The 14954-nt window shown below is 49.5% G+C and overlaps 1 protein-coding gene across 5 annotated transcripts in view; it reads right to left on the bottom strand.

Moving 5' to 3' along the window:
* The window catches only part of Nfatc1 (nuclear factor of activated T cells 1), a 107939-nt gene that overhangs the window by 37025 nt on the left and 55960 nt on the right, over nucleotides 1–14954 (bottom strand). For all 5 annotated transcript variants that reach the window (XM_027403685.2, XM_027403689.2, XM_027403688.2 and 2 more), the window contains exons 7-8: nucleotides 11354–11409; nucleotides 7776–7908 (exon numbers count right to left, since the gene is read on the bottom strand). In XM_027403685.2, the coding sequence (XP_027259486.1) occupies nucleotides 7776–7908; nucleotides 11354–11409 (189 nt within the window). The remainder of the gene's footprint in view (nucleotides 1–7775; nucleotides 7909–11353; nucleotides 11410–14954) is intronic.

The following is a 14954-nucleotide window of genomic DNA, read 5'->3' as shown; positions in this document are numbered from 1 at the left end:
TGAGGCCAGCAGGCTACATCTGGGTGCCACCGAGCAGGCCATATTCTGTTATTGCAGGAGTCCCCAGCCTCACAGGGTTTCATCGCTTCACTTGTCCTTCCAGGTCAGGCTGGGAGGTTCTTTCTGGGCAGCTATGCTTCTAAAATGCCTTAGAGGCACTCTCCAAAGGCTGCCTGCTAAGCACAAGGTGCAGGCAAGAGCCAGGGTCTCTGTGGCCCAGATCTGAGGCACTCTAGAGTATGTGGCTAGGGAATGTCTGTGCTGAGCCCCTCCTGGGGTTGGGGCTGTATGGGCACACTGAAAGCTCCCAGGAGGCCCAGCTCTCTTCTTCTGGCTAGCCACAGACCCTTCTGAAGCCCTTTACAATGTGAGTATGGAAACAGCCAGTTCTGTCCAGCTGCCTCAGCTCCTTCTGCTGCCCTGTGCCCAAGCTTGCCTACCACCCACCCACATCTCATCCAGTATCTGGGTGTATATTTAACAAACACTCATTGACTAACTTAGGAGGATAGAGAAGAGGCAGCCTGAAGGTCCTCAACAGGACCCTGGAGAAAATGGAGGCTCTTGGCTTCCATCTTGGCCTTGAACCTTAACACTGACCACCTAGATGAGGGAGATAGGTGAGACCAGCTCTTCTGCAGGTTAACATAGTGTCTATCCCCCTGAGAGGAGTCTGGGAAGCCTCAGCCATACTGTGTCACACTGGCTTCAGTAACCTCTAGCTGGATGGGAGTGTGACTCAGTGGTTAACAGTGCTTGCCCAGGGTACAGGACTCCCTAGGTCTGACTGACAGAACAGGGATCAGGGTTGAGTATGCTCTCCCCCAAAACAGGCAAGTAGAACTAGGTGGCTCTTTCCCCGGGTGATGTGGGTATTATCCCCTCTTGTGATGATCACAAACTGGGCCTGGTGACACACAGACTGTGCATCTGTTCTCAAGGGACCCTGCATGTATCTGTTGTGGACCAAAGCCATGCAGATGGGCCCTGGACGACTTTGCCTGGAATCAGTCAAACATTACATAGGCCTTTGTGCAGACAGACAGATGGAATGGTTCCTACTTTAATGGTTTCTACTGGGGTATGGGCGCCGGGCTCCACCAGCTATCAGCACCTCACATATCCAGCCATTTTATTTAGGGGAAAGATGACAGATTCCTAAGAAAATATGGACAATTGATCACCCTTGCCAGCCAATTTTCACTGACATCTGACACCTGTGCCCCTAGTCTCCTCACTCTGCAGAGGACCCAGCTCCTGACACACAACACATGATGCATGTGTGCACAGAGAGAAACCACACACTTGTGTAGATGGGGCTTGTATTCTTGCCCAGCTCAGGCCCCAGTGTGTGAAGTGCTCCTGCATACCAAGGGGACAGCCACCACTCAGGAATGCAGCCATCACACATGACACAGGATGGAAATGCTATGAGCAATGTGTGATCAGTGGGTTAGTTCATCCCTACAGCTCAGGCTTTCACAGCTGCGAGTCAGTAGCATCTGTCTAAAGATTTAAAGGCAGAGCTGTGGGTACACAGCCTGCTTCACCAGGCATTCTGGGCAAGTGCCAATCACAGACCATCCCTGACTTCCTAAGCTCTATATCTAGAGAAGCTGGGAGAACGTGGATGCCCCAAAACTCATGTTGAAGTACCAACCCCCAACAGGACTATTTAGAGACTGGGTTTTTAGGCCTCCCATAGGGTTGGTGACTGGTGTTTAACCAGCTGATAGCATCTTGTCATTGTCGTGGAGCAGGCAGTCAGGCACCACTATAGGTCCCTCTCTTTATTACAGTGAAACCTGGCCAATAGGCAGAATCAGACACTGAGTGACCTGATGCCTTCCCATGGCCTTCACAGCAAGCATGCTCAGTACAAGCGAGGGCATCCTCCGTCCATGCCCCCTTACTGCGTGCCTGCATTTTCAAGCAAATGCAAGTGTTTGGTCTTGAATTACTTTACCAGCTATGTTTCCAGTGCTGGACAAAAGAGTTTTGTTCAAAGTCTAAAACTAGAAAACAAAAGTCAGATTGTCTTCATGACAGAGTGGCACTAAAGTCTCACCATCAACACAAACGGCCCAGGAATGATAACTCAGGGACAAGATTTCAGGGGTAAAGAGCCTTCCAATTCCAGGCCGAAAGGCTTCACACATCTTCCCACTGTGTCCACAGATCCTGCAGGTTAAGGCCCTGAGCGCCAGCAAGATGGAAAGATACACCTGCCATTCAGCATGCAAAATGGCTATGCAGGTGTGTGGCTTCCAGCTTCCTGGGAACACGGGAACTCGTCTCCTGGAGAGCTTAGATGGAGGGATGAATTGGGGTGTGTGGGGGTGGTGCTCACAGAAATTTATGTTCCAGCAGAAGGCAACAAACTGAAGGACAGAAGCTCAACCTCTGGGGTCTGGAAACCATATGCCAGGTGGGGAGTGATAGGGACCATTTATGCTTGATGGCAATGGTGGTCACAAAAGGCCACATACACCAAAAGCATTCACCAATGACATTCTAGCCAATAGCTGCCAAAGCAGCTCTTTGTCACAGTAACCCCCCCCCCGCCCCCCTCCAGCAGCTGGGGCTCAGGGTCTGCGATACTACATAGGACAGGGCTGGGTGGGGCAGCCTGGGACCTGAAACCACTTCACAGGCAGCATCTGGCAGGTGACTGTGTTGGCAGATCACAGGTGGAGCTTCTTCTGCCCACCCTCCTGCCTGTGCATGCCTAGGTGCTCAGTCTCCTTGGGTGTTCAGCTAAGCCTGACTCACACTTTCGTTTGTTTGTGGTGGCACATGGCCCTTAGATTTCTAAACAAAGGTACCTTCCTGCCCTCCATCCTAATGGGCTATTGTGTCCTATTATCTCTCTGTAAGAGGCCACAGGGCAGGGCTCCCTGGGCCTCCCTCTCCAGCCCCTGTAGTTGCAGGTTTTCTGTTCTTGTGGCTCTTCAGTGGAGGCACAAACGTCACAGCCTTCCTTTCCCAGCAGTTCAGGTGACATGTGCGCTCCATGGTTGCTCTCTCCCTCTTGTCCTGTTATCTTCAGGGCAACCTTCCACCCTTTAGTTCGTCCCCTATGTGGAAACTAAAGTCCACAGAAGCAGGTGTGTGTACATGGACGTGTTGCACGGTTAAGAGGCCTTGCATATCTCAGTGCCATCATATGAGCATCTAGACAAAGGGGCCACCAGCTCTCACTTCAATTGGAGACCTTCTGACATTTGGGGAGACCTGGGAGACCGTAAAGTGCAGAAATGGCTTCTTCCAGCGCCTAACATTGCTCATGGATGCAGAAGGCCGGCATAGCGCAAGAGTCCATTCTCTTTATCATCATCACACTGGTCTCGGGGTGAGAAACAGATTCCCCCTCACTGGAGATGGATTTGAGAATTTGAGGGGTCAGGACTCCTTGATCCAGAGGTCTAGGCAGCCCTAGGTCATTCTCCCAAACATCTACTGACCACGTCTACAATGGCCAGTCGGTTACTGAGGTCATTAGGAAGTTAAGAGGAGTTACTATCTGCAGCTCCAGGAGCCTGAGACAGTTCTCCCTTATCCAACCTGACCTCTGCTCTCTCCATGAGGACTTTATTTGGCTTGGGGGAAAGAAATCAGTGAGCAGGGTCTCTAGAATTAACATCACTTTACAGTCACACACAACATTGTGATCCTGGCTGTCCCTGTTATTGTCCCAGTTGCTTGAAGTCTTGGGGTGGGTGGGGCTCTTTAGAGAAGGAAGGCTCAAACTGAATGATGGCCAGTGAGGAGAACTGTCCTTCCCATCATCCTAACAGGCTATTGTGATCTCTCCATAAGACGCCCTTGGGTCAGGGCAGCCCTTGTCCCCCTTCTCCAGCCCCAGGCTTCTAATAGGAGAGCAAGTGCATGATAGGCCGTGGGAACACAGGCAGAGAGCCATGGGCTGTGCACAGCACCACCATGCCATCATGGTCTCTTACCCAGACCAGGGCAGTTACAAGTTGAGGCCTGACATTTTCAGTGGAGTCATGGTCAAGGTAGTGACTGAGCTACAGAGACTATGATGCCAGGAATCCATCATAAGGGCAGGGGGACGGGGTCAGCTGCTTTTATGGTTGGGCCCAGGTCCACTGTTCAAGTGCACTCAATTCTTCATGATTCCTGAATCTAATGACACAACCAAGAATCTGGAAGAAGCAGTTTCCTCTATTCTTCTGAGATGGAAATATATCTTGGCAACTGGCATATTATTAATAACCAGGAAGGGTTCAAGAAAGTCCCTTGTGGAATTATTTTCTCCAGGTCAAGCATGGCTCCACCCCAAAGTCCATGCAAAGAGTCAATTCAAGGACTGGACAGATCTGTCCTTGTGGACTTCACTTGTTCAGGGGGTTGCTTGACTGACACTTGTCATGCTGGGGTGGGGGTAGGTGCCCTGGGATCAGGACAGGGAGCATTTACTCTCACCTACACAGTCCTGTCCTGACTGGGAAGGCCAGGAGACTCCTAACTAGCTAAAATAGTCACTTCAGATGAAGTGACAGAATTTCAAAATCCCACAGTTTATTTAGCTTTATTTTCTCATTGCACAGAAACACTGACTTGAGGGTGTGCTTTTAATATAAACCTATCTGCTTCTCTCTTTAAAGTAGCCCTGCACTGGTGGATGGGCAGCAGTGTTTTCTGTGCATGACTGGGAAAGAGAGTTGTTCTGAGGGCTCAGATTGGCAGAGACCCTCACCTTGGAACTCGACAGGAGACATCCCCATGCCCACTCATTGTTCTGTAATTCTAACTGACATGTTGGAATAAGGTCTGAGACCTAGACATTCCTGGCATATCCCCCATCTCATGATGGTGTCCATCTCAGTCCCTACGGCTCAGGAAGGAAGACAGTACATTCCCCTTTCAGGGAGTAAAGCTTTAAAAACAGTGATAGACAAGAGACTCAGAAAGATCCAGATGCCCTCGATGGACTGGTCTGGGCACTCTGAAGCCTCCTCTCAGGTTGCAGGTGCTTTTCCAATCTGCGCCTGATGACTATCCCAGAGACACCATGGGGCCCGGTGCAGGAATTCCAATGGGATGTTCACCGTCTGAAAATGATGCCTTACATTCAAGTGGAAACTTTTCCTGTTAGACACACCCCAAGTGGAGATGGGGGGGTTGCCCTTCCAGGGCCACTGAAGACCATACTCCAAAGACATCAGTCCTCAGAACCCAGAGGTCCTAGACACTCATCCTATTTTCCTGCCACCTGACCACTGTCACAGTTTACTTTGAGAGGAAGGAAGAAGGGTGGCACATGATGGGTGCCAACCAGTTGAGCTTATCCTTCAGAAAACTAGTGGCCAAGGGGTGTCCCTCCTGCCACATAAGGACTGGAAAACTGTGGACACTTTTGATTCCTAACACCCTGAAACTCACAGGAGCCTGTATAAGGGGTGGTTTTGTGCAACAGCAGGACCCTTCTACAAGGGTGTCTGATGTAGTCCCTTGAAGCATCCTCACACGTAAGTCTGTAAGTCCACAGTGGTCACAGATATGTGAAATACAAATGTACATGAAGCCCACTAATAATACTGGAAGGCTTGGGAAGGGGAGAGGCTTGTAACTTCACAGCCAGTGTCTAAAGAGCAAAGCACAAGCATTACAGAGCCAGGCTAATTGAGAGTCTCTCACGTGCCTCTCATGTGCCCTGGAGGGGCTCCAGGACTCAAATGCATTGATCACAGAACATGGTTGCTATGAATACAGCCACTTGTCAGCATCAGCATGCCCAGAAACATATCCCAGAGCAACGGAAGGCACAGGACATGGAGGGAGAGCACCAGACAGAATACGGGACACAGGAGCTGGGGTTCTCCATCTGTGTGTTTATTTATTTAAAAAAACAAAACCAAACAAAACACATGTTGATAGCCAGCCAGGCACCAGGCAATGAATAATGCTGGAGATTCAACCCTAAGGTGGCCAAGGTCTCTCTGAAGGAGCTCACAGTCTAGTGATGTGGAAACATGGTCAGCCCCTGGCTCCATGCTGGTGGTGGACAGCCATCTTGGGATTGGAGGCAAGAGCCAGGGCAGCAGGATGAAAAGGTTGAAGAGAAGCCAGGACCATATGGCTGAACCCAGAAGGGCTGAGGAAGACCTGCATCACACAGGAGGTTGATGGGCGGCTGGGAGGATCCAGCCAAGAGGCTACGTGGACTGTGGGAGGCGGACTGGTGCAGAGCAAACAAAGTGTGGAGCAGCTGGCACGCCTGGAAGCTGCATCAAGGTGGGATGGCAGTGTGGGAGGCAGTGACGAACTCAGCCACCGTGCGCTGGGCCTCACTGCACACTGCCCCACAGACCCCTCTGACACAGAGTCCTCACTAAACTGAACACCATGAAAAACCCCATCAAGGATTCAAACATGCCACCAAACAAGGGGAAATTAATCTTCATGATGTTTCCACATTGTTCTAGAAAAGATGATTTTTTTTCTTTATAAGGCTTAGACCTTTGTAAATAATCAGAACACAATCATTGCACTTTAAAAAAGAAAGACCAAATATTTGTTTTTGTAAGAAAGATGGTACATTATTTCATGACAGAAAGAGACTTGTGGGATAAACTCCAGAGAGGTGGCAGGATGGGGTGTGGGCAGCTGTGCAGGGGCTCACCCAGGGCCCTCTCACAATTGCTTACTTACACTGACGCCCTTGTATGAGAACTGTTACTTGTATGAGTTACTGTTATAGTTTTTGAAGGGCATCCCTGGGGTTTGCCTGATAAGACAGCTGATTTCAGCATTTTAATACCAATTTTTCTTACAGTCTAAGCTATTCCAAATGCCTTTACACTTAAAAAAGAAAACAAAAACCTTAAAAAATCTTGATTTTACTAAGATAGCATGATAGCAACATGGCTGCTTTCACGGGCAGCCTTTACTATATAATTCCCCTCTTAAATGATATGAATATCTTGAGATTTTAGGGGGGAAGCAACAATATAAAAAGGTTGTTGACATAGCTGAGCTTACTCAAAATACAACAGAACTCAGGGTAACAACCCACTCTGTTCTCTGCACACACATCCTGCCACAGGAGAATGGCCACACCACACAGGAAACCCTGGATGCCTGGGACACACCTTTCTACAAGCTCAGGGAGTTTTTTTTTCTTTCTAAACAAAAAACAAAACAAAACCAAAAAAAAACGGTATTTTCTTAAACAAAACACCATAGAAAGTTGCAAAGGTGAACTTATCATTTCTGAATGAAAAGAAGCCATTCCCCAAATGAGTCGAGTCAAGCAGAGGACCTCCCATCTGAAAGTGTCACGTCACCAGGAGATGGCATTATGAAGTGGGGACACGCTGCGTGCTGTGTGGGGCCATCACCATGAGGACAAAATCGTACATGTCCCCCAATGACTCTGGTAAGCTTATTTTTGAAGCTACCTACAAAATTTTGCCCTAACAAATACTTTTTCTAGCCCATAGACTTGCAGAGCTTAGATATATACCCAGACTTCATAAGCACGGCAAGGCTGCTTGGCCACTGTGTATTTGAAAAAGGCTAGCAAGTGATTACCCCAGCATGCACCAGTCACAGGAAAACACACCCAGGCTTCGCCTTTCTTTGAGTGGGTGGGCGACTTGGTCTTGTGAACAGGCTATCACGTGGTGTGAACGAGCAACACAGCCACACTGTTTTTTAGGACAACATCCTCTCAGAGCCTCTGTGGTTTTAGTAAAAGTCTCCTCGACGTTCACTTTCAGAGCTTAAGGTTAGAAAGACAGCGTTACCATTGGCAGGAAGGTACGTGAAATGCTGGTACTGGCTTCTCTTCCTCTTCCCATTGCAGACGTAGAAACTGACTTGGACAGGGCTGGTTATCCTCTGGTTGCGGAATGGTGGTATCTCCACCACCAGGGAATTCTGGTGAGAAAACAGCAAAGAGAAGGTGGTCAGGACCCCCACAGACCAGGAATGCCTTGTACTGAGGCATTGGTGTCGATTCAGACAACCATCTCTGGCCACCCAGAGGGCCTCGGCTGGTGACTTTTGTGTGTGACCTGTTCACATTTGATCGGGAATCAGTCATAGTGTATACTCTCAGGGAAGAGAAACCCTGAATTCCCACATGATTAGAGGCTGGAAGACCTTTATGCTGGGGCTGAACCCAAGTAGAGAGCCTGTGAGCATCTCTCAGAGAGTGGAGTCGCCCCACTGCTACTGGGACAGCAGACTCCAAGAACTACCCCTTCCCCAACATCCAAGGCCTGGTGACCTTTAGACAAAAAGAACTGCTTCTCTACCTACTTATGAGGCACTTCTTAGAGACATGAGAGGGGCTATTCCTTGTGGACATTGTCTAGTGTGGTGTTTAACAACTGTCATGATATCTGCCAGGGTTCCCAATTTCCTCCAGTGAAAACAAAGCAGCTCTCAGTCCAGAGCAGCGGAACAGTTGAGAACACAGGGAAAATAAAACTAGATAGCTATGTTGGCTGGAGCTTTCTTTCCTGTTTTTAAACAAAAATATACAAGCATTGTACATGCTCTTTCAAGGGCAAACAAGAATGCAAGCCACGAGTACTTGGAACTGAGTGGATACACTCAAATGAAGACTGTGAGCTGATGAGTCCAGAGCATGGCACAGCCATCCTAAGGAAGGTCAGTGCTTTGGAGCACCACACTAGATTTCTGCGGGGGATTTCAAATCCATAGTTTCTTCATTTTGTTTCTTTCATGTGATTTTAGTTTAACAGGCCAGGAAAGAAAAAAATCAGAAAAAAATCCATGGTATCATTTCTTTAGTTAAAGTCATTAGCCAAAGCTTGTTATAATGGTAGCTAATCAATTGCAGCAACTTTATTGAGTTATGTTAATACTAGAAACAGGAATCAGAAGAACTACAGATCCAGCCTCTCTGATTACAGAGGGAGCCTGGTGCTGAGAGCCCTTAGACATCAGCACCAGGGCAGGACTGGCTAGGGTGCCCTCTGGGCTCTGTCCCCTGGGTCCATCCATCCCCCCAGGGCACACTAACTCCAGCAACCTGTTGCGGCTGTTGCACTACCTTCCTCATTTGGAAGAAACCAGGATGGGGGAGGGGCAAGTAAAAGGTGGATGAGGGAGCCTGCAATGTGCTCGCCCACGCTACATGGCAACCTTTGTAGGAGGCTGCCCGCCCCAAACTGTGGCGGCTCAGGTCTGGGTTGTGTCCAGCTTCTGGTGCTCTTGCTGTGAAGCTTGGGTTCAGTTAGGTGAAGGGGACAGAGACTGTCTCTGGGTGGCTTTCAGGACTTGCTACATTGAAGGAAGCTGCAGGTACAGCTGTAACTCAGTGGTGGCAGCTGTTACGGAGTCTGTGAAAGAAATGACTCTTCAGAAGGAAGCAAGGAAAAGACACAGGAAGGGCACATCTTGTTGATGCTCAAGCTGGAAGGGATACAGAAAGGCCCAGTGGGGCAGGCTGTCCATGGCTCATTAATGCACTTTAACCCTATACACGGAGCACTTCCACAGGAACTCTGTCCTAAAACACAGGGAAGGAAGCCGGAAAAGTGTGACCTGAAATAAATCATGGGAGCGTGTCAACATTGCCAGGGACAACGTGGGCTGCAGCTAGCGTGGGCTTTAGGAAAACCCACTGCCTTGAGTTCACATTCTTAGTTGGATGCAATGTCTAACCACATACACAGCAGAAAGCCATCTTTAAAGTATCTGCAAATGCAACATGAGTGCAGTGCACATTTGTTTCTGTGTGTGCCTCTGTGTGGTGTGTGTGAGTGTGTGACTATCTTCAATATTTCCTCAAGGGCTTCTTGGGTGAAGTCAAGAAACAAGACTGAGGCAGAGAAAGGCCTCTTCGGTGGGAAGGAGGCACTGAGGATGAAGGCTCCATGTTTCACCTTCATGAACAAGTATCACCTGGGCCAGGGAGAACCTTTCCACCTGACAAATACTTTGAAAGGTCTCTTGGAGGGGTTCAGTGCCTGGAAGAGGAGCTGCAGTAGCAAAGCAAAGATGCCTCATTCTGATGGAGTCACCTAGAGGACAGGAAGGAAGCCTGTTCCTGATGCAAGGGGAGCAAGCACCCTGGTGACTCCTATGCTAGTGAGAGCCATGACTGCCTGTCTACTCTGTGAGTTCTCCCACTCACCAGCATGTCCTAGTTATGTGATTCTTGCTGCCCCACGTCCACAGGTAGCCCAAGAGAAAAAGCCCTTTACCCACAATTGCCCAGGCTTTCTGACTCATTGAAACCCTACTTCCACACACTCAGAGCATATCAAATGTTCCTTTTGTTCTGTGTTCACAAGAACACTGCCCAGACTATGGGAAAGCAGTCAGTGCAATAAGCTATAGAGTTTGGGAGGATTTTGGAAGCCTTCAAAAATCCTACGCTCTGGCTATAGTATGTGACATTCTGACATGGCACAGCACACACAGGACTTGCTGATGGCTCTCTGACTTGTCTGAACTGGTAACTGCCATAAGCATCCACGGCCTAACGTCCAATTAAAGACAGCTAGGGTGGGAATATATCTCAGCTGAGCATTTGCCCAGCATATGTGCTCTTACTTCAACTTCGGGCACTGCAAAAGCCAAGCAAACAAGAGAGAACACTGAGAATGGTGAAGGCAGACTGGAATCAGCAAACAAGACCTGACTCCACTTTGTCTCCAGTGCCTGTTTCAGGTGAAGAGACCAATGGCTGGAAGAAAAGAGACCACACCAACAGTCAGAAACATTCTGAAGTAGCAAAAAGTATTTCAGGCAAAATTAGATAATCACAAACAACAGTGGCCCGGTGTGAAGGAGAGGAGGGGACACTGGCAGGTGCCATGTCTATGGGCAGGTGAGAGAAGACTAATTATGTCACCCACAGGTCATGCCACATATTCACATAGCTCATCAGCAAACCCAACCAGCAGACCTAAGCCATCCGGTTAGGTCTACCCTTTCATCCATGTCAAGTGTAAAACAAGAGTGCTAGGTAGTTGAGGCATTCTCTGGAGAGGGTGGTGGCAAGTCACACAGGCAGGGTGGCATGTCCAGGCAGGTGCTGGGTTCCACCAATGAGGCATAGAACACCAAGATCTCCCAGGGGTAAACCATTAGCAAGAGGAGATAGAACCTGGTACCTCTAAAAGCAAAGCACACACAATACAGAGAGGTCTCAAGCTCTGTCCAGCCCCTGTCCTCATGATCACTGTTTCTGTTCCAACTCTATCCCAATTGCATTTGTTTGGGCAAGGGATTTTGTGGCTGTGTTTTCTCACCACTTCTGTCTATTTTTCAGCATTTCTTTGTTTTAACAAATAGGAGTCCCAGACTGGCCTCCAGGCTCTACTTCAGGATGCTAAGTACTTACTGGCTTGCACAGGTCTCGGTCAGTTTTTGCTTCCATCTCCCAGACATGATGGCCATCTGGAACAAAGGGCAGGAAGAAATCTGTCACTTTGTGTGGGGATAGTCTGTCTTCAAAATCTTCCAGGTGACCAAGAAACTGAGGACCAGGGAGGGGAGAGTAGGAAGGGATGGTGGTCTCAGTGAATGACATTGTCAGTGAATGACACTGCCTAACTGCTCAGGGTGTGGGTCAGAGCAGTGTTCTATGTCCCCTGGACATTTGGCTCTCCCAGTGGCAAGTGCTGACGTGATTTAGAGTCCTGGCCCTGTGAACTTAGTAAAGCCTAAAACTATGCCCAGTGTGCCTTCTGAGAAGGAAGGACCCACACAGTCAAAGAGTATTTCTGATGATCTACCCTTATGTTCATGTTTACATTCATCTTACTGGCCCTGGCACACATCAAGGAAGAGTTCCTACACCTCAGCCTCTCTGAGGGAGAGAGAAGTAGAGGAGAGGCAGAGGCAGGAGACCCCCAAACCTCCAAGACATGTACAGAGCACAGCTTGGCTCTGCCACTTAGCGCCATGTCCCACCAGCTTCTATGTGTTTTGGGAGAACTCAGAGCAATGCCCTAGCTTCTGCCCAGAGGAAATGCTAAGGATATAAGAAAAGCCTTTCTTTGGTCATTTTGTGCCACATCAGGACCTAGAAATGCAAAACATGGGGTATTTTTAACCTTAGCTCAGTGGCCGTTTGCATGTTTAAAAAAATATTAAAAGGCTCCCATAGGCACAGTGAAAGAACTTATTGTTCTCGGCTGGCGATGAGGTGTGGACCTAGTGCTTAGAGGAAGGGTGTCTGCCACTCACAGGCTCTGAGTCCCCAGTCCTGCCAACAGGCCCATGACCTGGGGACAGCTGGGTGGCTACCGAGTTGACAGATATCCATCCCAGCTTTTATCTTCTCCAAAATGAAGTCAGTTCCTGAGATGAACCATTTTAGGCACACGCTTAGTTTCTGCTTACACTCCATTTGTCTGTCACTAACCCTACATTACTGATAAATCAAACACCAGCTCCTTCCCTCAGTGCCGGACAGAGGTGGGTGGAGGGTGGAGGCACGGGGTGGAAATGTGAGTCATCGGAGGCTCCGAGAGCCACCCAGCCTCACCAGGCCGCATCAGCTTCCAAAATGCCCCAGGCCCTGAGTAAGTCACCCATCAGATGAGCCCAGGAAGGGATCTTAACTGGATTCCCTAGCCACACCCCTCAGGGAAAAGAACAGGATACTAAAAATATACCTGGCCATCCCTTGAGCCTTGGAATGCCACGAGCAGTGAAGCCCCCTGGCCACAGCAGCTCAGGGACTTCAGCCAAGAAGTGCTGTCAACCCCAGCCACATAGGCCAACATGTCACCATGAGAGTCAAAGAGGAAAGAATCCACATGCAGCTCTCTGCCGATGCTCTCTCTGGCTGTGTGGCCCAGCTGCATGTATGTTTGTGAAGGTTAGGCTCGCCCTTCACAAGGGAGAGGCAGCATACTTGTGCTCCCTTTAACACAGCTTCTGTGTTTAAGGTAGTCTCCCAGGGCAAGGCTACTCTCTGGCCCCTAGAGACACTGTAGTGCCTCTGCCTGAATATAGGCACACCAACTGTAGTGTGGCCCCCACTAGCCTGAAAGCTCCTGCCCAGACTTAGAACCATGTGGAGAAGGTACAGCCTTCCTGTCCATGTAAGAGAGAGAGAGCAGTTAATCCTGGAGAGGGAAGAGGGAAACTGAGGCACTCTGTTGAGGGAAATTCCATCTCACTTCCTTTAAGAGTTTGCCAGTAGCCCTGTCACCTCTGAGGAGGTCATTTCCTAAGTTCAAATCATGTCACAAAAAATTAATGGAAGGAAGTCATACAGGTGGCTTGGAACCTAGGACCTGGGCACACAAAAGAAGAACGGACTCCTGTGAGGGATGCTCAAAATGGCTAAGAAGGGGCCATTGTGAGTTGCTGACATGACAAGGCAGCTCCCATCCAGTCCCAGGCCTACAGCAGTGGACAAGACAGAGCTCCGTCCTGCCTTCTCCATCAGATCACACATCAGTTTCTGTTTCCCACTGAAAGATGGTTCCTTGCAGCCACCAAGACGTATGTGCTACTGTCAATCACCTTTCCCAAGGCCAGGATATTCAAAACACCAGTCCCATCTGGACCTAGGTCTTCCATCTGCAGTTGTCACACAGTGGGGAAACTGAGTGACAGTTCTTCCCTGTTCTGACATAGCTGACTGGACTTTGAATGCACACATTGCAGGCTGCTTCTAGCAAGAGACCAGGGGCCCAGTGATGTAGAGACGTCCCTTTATACTCCTGAGGAAATCATCAGAGTGTCTGTAACTGAGGGGGCTGCCCTAGATCATCAGATGAGCCCATGGCACCCTCAGCTACAGAGGCAAGTTGACACAGCGCCTCTACCAGGCAGGGAGCCAGCCGGCCATCCTAAAAGGACCTTTGTGTCCCGTCTTATCAGGAGCTCCCTGGGCTCTCAGTAGGAAACTGTGCTCCAATTCAGAAGTAAAAATATTCCAGATCATTAGGGAATTCCCTGCAGCGTGAGTCATCGGAAAGGCTTCCCCACCACACCCACCCAAGGCTTCCACACAGCCAGCCTGCAGGTCTGAAGCGGCTCCACTGGCTGCAGGACGCTGCTGCCACCACAGGCCCACAGGCCAGTCACATGCCAGGGAAGGGGCTGAGCCACTGTTTCCAGCTGAAGTTTACTCTGGAGTGGAGGAACTTCCTGAGATATGTTTTTCGCCTCCTCCTTGGGGTGGGGCAGGAGGGTTCATCCTTCTGGCTCTGTATCTGCATCCCACCAGCCTCGAGGGAGGGGCAGGTCCAAACATCCCAGCACCATGAAGCACTGGGATACATGTGTTATGAGGCTGGGTGAACACAGCAAAGCTTGTGCAGAGCTGGGCTGCAGAGGGGCTCCAAGCATAGACATACTGGCATACATGTGGGTTCTCGAACCTTCCATGGACCATGCAAGCTGGTGAACACAGATCTGCAGTCCCTTTCTCCCCAGAGGTCCGTATTTCCCAGGTTAGGAGGGCAGCTTTGCACTCCTTAGCAGAACCCCAAGGCAGAACAAGACTGGACAGCATTTTGGGAAACAGCCTGGTGGCACTGGATATCTGAGGACAGTGCACGCCCAGTTATGTGCTGGAGGAAGGCACAGGCACTCACAGAACCTCGTTTATGAACGTTCACAACAACTCCATTCATGATGATCACAGAGAGTGGAACAACTCATCTACTGGACCACCTATCTAGGTGGCCTGGCCCACAGGGGTACTGGTCAGTCATGGATTCTGTGAAAGAAACCAGCCAGCAAAGCACACACACTGTCTGACTATACTGACAAAAAGTACCCCAGTGGTAAATCCACAAGGTGTGTGGAGAGGATGGCGGGTGTTTGGGTGGGGAGGGGAAGAGCTGACAGCTTTTCTGGCTCTCCACGGCTAACATAGAACACCCAAAGCTTGGCATGATTCAGCAGCCACTCTGTCCCAGGGAGGAGGGGGGTCTGGTAACAATGGCACCATGTGGAAATCTGTGTGGAAAAGGCTC

The sequence above is a fragment of the Cricetulus griseus genome, chromosome 2 (assembly GCF_003668045.3).
Source record: "Cricetulus griseus strain 17A/GY chromosome 2, alternate assembly CriGri-PICRH-1.0, whole genome shotgun sequence".
NCBI lineage: Eukaryota > Metazoa > Chordata > Mammalia > Rodentia > Cricetidae > Cricetulus > Cricetulus griseus.
The sequence above is the reverse complement of the archived record's forward strand: the minus strand, read 5'-3'. Positions and strand labels throughout refer to the sequence as shown.